This window comes from Helobdella robusta, assembly GCF_000326865.2.
Source record: "Helobdella robusta unplaced genomic scaffold HELROscaffold_42, whole genome shotgun sequence".
Taxonomy (NCBI): domain Eukaryota; kingdom Metazoa; phylum Annelida; class Clitellata; order Rhynchobdellida; family Glossiphoniidae; genus Helobdella; species Helobdella robusta.
This window is the reverse complement of record NW_008704981.1, coordinates 1,152,788-1,156,518: the sequence shown is the minus strand read 5'-3', so window position 1 is coordinate 1,156,518 and position 3,731 is coordinate 1,152,788. Positions and strand designations below refer to the sequence as shown.

General features: G+C 46.4%; 1 protein-coding gene across 1 annotated transcript; it reads right to left on the bottom strand.

Moving 5' to 3' along the window:
* Positions 1-1,005: 1,005 nt before the first annotated feature.
* HELRODRAFT_177391 (hypothetical protein) lies at positions 1,006-3,731 on the bottom strand (the record flags this gene model as incomplete). The annotated part of the gene is made up of 4 exons (XM_009025587.1): positions 1,006-1,396; positions 2,809-3,123; positions 3,197-3,420; positions 3,483-3,731. The coding sequence occupies 4 exons, from the start codon at positions 3,729-3,731 to the stop codon at positions 1,006-1,008; spliced, it is 1,179 nt and encodes a 392-aa protein (XP_009023835.1).

Sequence of the window (3,731 nt, the reverse complement as noted above, 5' to 3'; positions counted from 1 at the left end):
GATAAAAACGATGTGCACATATACCGTATATATTCGCTCGATTATGATGCACCGACTAACTCGCTTGTACCTATTCGAATACCATGATACAGGTACGTTCCGTTATTTAGTACGTAATAAAGTATAGATATTTAGCTATTTATGTATGCACGAATGCATGCATGCATATATGTATGTATGTACATGAATATGTAAGTTTGTATGTATGTATGCATGTATGTGTGCGTGCGTATGTATGTATGTACGTTTATGTATACCACAAGTGCCTTACAACGAGTAGCCAAGCATGGTGCATGGATGTCAGCAACAACACAAGACTGCAAGAATCTGTGTACGTCGGGAATGAATGTATGTATGTATGTATGCATGTATGTATGTTTGTATGTATGTATGTTTGTATGTATGTATGTTTGTATGCTTGTATGCTTGTATGTATGTATGCATGTATGTGTGTATGTATTATTATTATTATTAAGAAACATTTATTAAGCGCTTATTAAACAATTTCATAAGCGTTCTCTCAAAAACAAAACAAAATGTTATATGTGACTGCTCATAAAACGAAAATCAAAGTAACAAATTTTACAATTTCACAGAAAATAAAAACGTCTTTAGTTCTTTTTTAAATAAATCCAGAGAAGTTCCCGATCTTCTTAACATAGGTGGAAGGTTATTCCAAACAGAGGGACCAGCCACGGCAATGTCCCTAGAACCAATTTGCAAACGCGTGACTGGCACCCTTAGCAGATTCAAATCATCCGACCTGAGATAGGAAGATGATGCTGTTTGTTTTGTGGTAAATTTATTTTTCATGTATCAGTGACATGTCATTTATAGACTTGAACATGAGAACTGCAATTTTAAAGACTATCCTTTTGTTAATTGTCAACCAGTGTAGTTCATTCAAAATCGGTGTCACGTGATCATACTTCAAACCAAAACATGATGAGTGACACTGAATCGTCAAACATCAAGTAACAAATGGATTAACACTTTGATTTGTCGTTAATTGCACATGTCGGCATTCAGTTGGATATTTTCAAGCACACAGACACGCAGGAACCGCTGCAACAAGCACGAAATGTGGTTAGTTGCGAAAAACTGTTCCCTGCTGTCGCTTGATCTGACGCTGATCATTTTACATATTGCCTTAAGAAATTTAAGGGTGTTGGGGTCCATCGGGCCAAGAACCTCGATACATATTGGCAAGAATTCTATCGAGGGGAGGCCGTTCCCATATTTTTTCATTTTCTCGTCCGCTGCCCTGGCCGCGGCCAAACCGCATTCTTTACTTGTCAGGTTTACGTATCGTTCGGCGAGGGTTCCAGGGACCGTAACATTCCACGCCAAACATCTGCCGGCTCTCCAAGGTATTAGTGTGCATCCGTCCGGGCGCCTACCATCATGCGCAGAAATGCCGGATGGTTCCTTGAGAACCAGGATTGAAGCCTTGGAGAAGAGCCGACAAATGTATTCGTTTAGCGCTGAGTGACGTAGTTGACGGCCCCCACCCAGGCGACAAACCAAACCGTGGTGCCCAAACTCGTCCGCCCCTGCGCCACATCGGCACGTGTATTTATTTTGAATGACCAGGCCAAGTCTGAAGCCAATGGCAAATCTTACAGACTCGTCGTCAAGCCTGGTGCCCACAGAGATGTTGGGCCACGATCTCAACCACCCACAGCTGGCAACGCTGGACATGGCCAACAAACGAGCGGTGGAAAAGTCGTCGCCGCATGAAGACAACAAATTTTGAAAGATTTTTTTATATTCTTCGTTCAAAATTTGGACGTGAGTACGGTCTCCCGGGGCGGACACTGGGGAAGAATATCGCGGCAACAAAAAAACCGGTGAAGCAGGGAAGACTGCAGGTCGAGAGTGGCAGCGGCAGAAAAATTATAAACAACAGGAGCCAGCTGAACCACGCTAAGCAACCCCAGCCCACCAAATCGCACCGGCAGCTGAGCCTGGGACCAACCACTGTCGGTCACTTGAACATTGCAAATCGACGACAGGGCGGTGCGCAGGTCTCCGTCAAATTCGCCCAATTTAGAAGGGTCAATGTGTTTGGATGTACGCAGGAAGTACATCAATTTGGACAAACCGAGGGCATTGCGGATAATAGTCAAGGCATCATGGGCCGAAAGACAGGAAACACGACCCAGGGCGAATTTAAGCTCAGAGAGCTTTTAGTCAAAAAACTTTATTTGATAATCGCCCTCGACCAAGGATGAGCCTAAAAAACTCAGTTATGATGCACCAACTCTGGACATTCCAGCCAGCGCATGTGGCACCTGAAATAAACTTTGGCAGTGAAGTTCGCATTTTTTAATGTTTAACTCTAAACCAATTGCAGCGGAGTTATGCTTCAAATATTCGTAGCTATCGGCCAGAGTTGGGCCGTACGAAGCAATGCTGATATCTACAACCCAAGAGTGGTAGCCAAGAGAAGAGACTCCGCCATAGGCAGAATGGCAAAAATTATAGATATTGGGGCAAAAAAGTTTGACAGCCTTTAACATCGAGTCTCTTCTCAAGGCATTGAAGGCATTTTTAAACTCCAGTTTCAGAAACCCCCATTGATCGGGGAGGTCGGTGACCAATCTTTGAACCGCATGAACAGCGGCCTCAGCGCCATCCTTAATCCCGACACCCAACTGAGTCGGGTAGAATTTGGTCTTGAGTTCGACCACGACCAGGGCCAAGGCACATTTGCCGGCCAACCTCCTCCAAACGTTCCCGACCGCAATCGGTCTGACCCCTCCGTCTTTCTTATTTAAAGCTATTAGCCGGCCTCCAAAAAAGAACCGGCGGACGGAGAGTCGGCAAGCTCCAGATAGGATCAAATTAATGAATTGGGTTAAGGAGTTCAGTGTGTCGTCGATTGGCAAGAGGCCTGAAAAAACATCCTTAAGGTGCTGGGGTCGTAGGCCATCCAGGCCTCCAGAAGAACCGTTTTTGAACGATTTAACGGCCCTCAGCACCTCGGCGGGAGAAACGCAACCAGCCGTTGGTGTCAATGCGGGAAAGACCCGCCTGTCCACCGGAATTTTTGGGTGGATGGAACATAATTTATCGAAGGTGGCCGGCGAGCTCAAGTCTGACAGCCGAGGACAGGTTTCCCTGTTCAATACAAGATGACACAGCGTTGATCCACCGATCGGAGTTGTGCTTTTATGATTTGGCATTATTGAACCCATCAAAGCACAGTACCAGGGTTTCAAGACCAATAGTTGAATATTCGCTTAGACGCTTGTTGACCAGATTGCCCTGGTTGACCCGGCGACCCTCTCTGGAAGTCTTCTGTAAGACGTATGGGACAAAACAGTGGAGTCTAACCCAGTGAGCCGGGTCACCAGGGTCATTACAAACAGCCGTCAGCAAGGCGTTCAGATCATGTGCGAACTTCTCTCTGCATGGCTTAGGGATATGGTCGTACACCGGTACACATTTCAGCACGGCCGTCAGCATGTCAAAAACACCGGAGTAATCCAGTAATCGAGAGGATCACCGGAGTCCGATGCGGCCGACGACCGTGTGGGCAACCCGGGCTTGGGGTCGGGTGCGGCACCGAGAGGCGAAGCAGCCCTTGCGCCCGATGGATCAACTTTTTTCCGGGACCCCGAGCATTCCTGTCCTTTCACTTTACCTCCGTGTCGACATAACTTCCCGTCTGGAGTGCTTCTATAGTGGTTAAAGCAGACGGGGCACTGTTGTAACGTTGGTGCCAT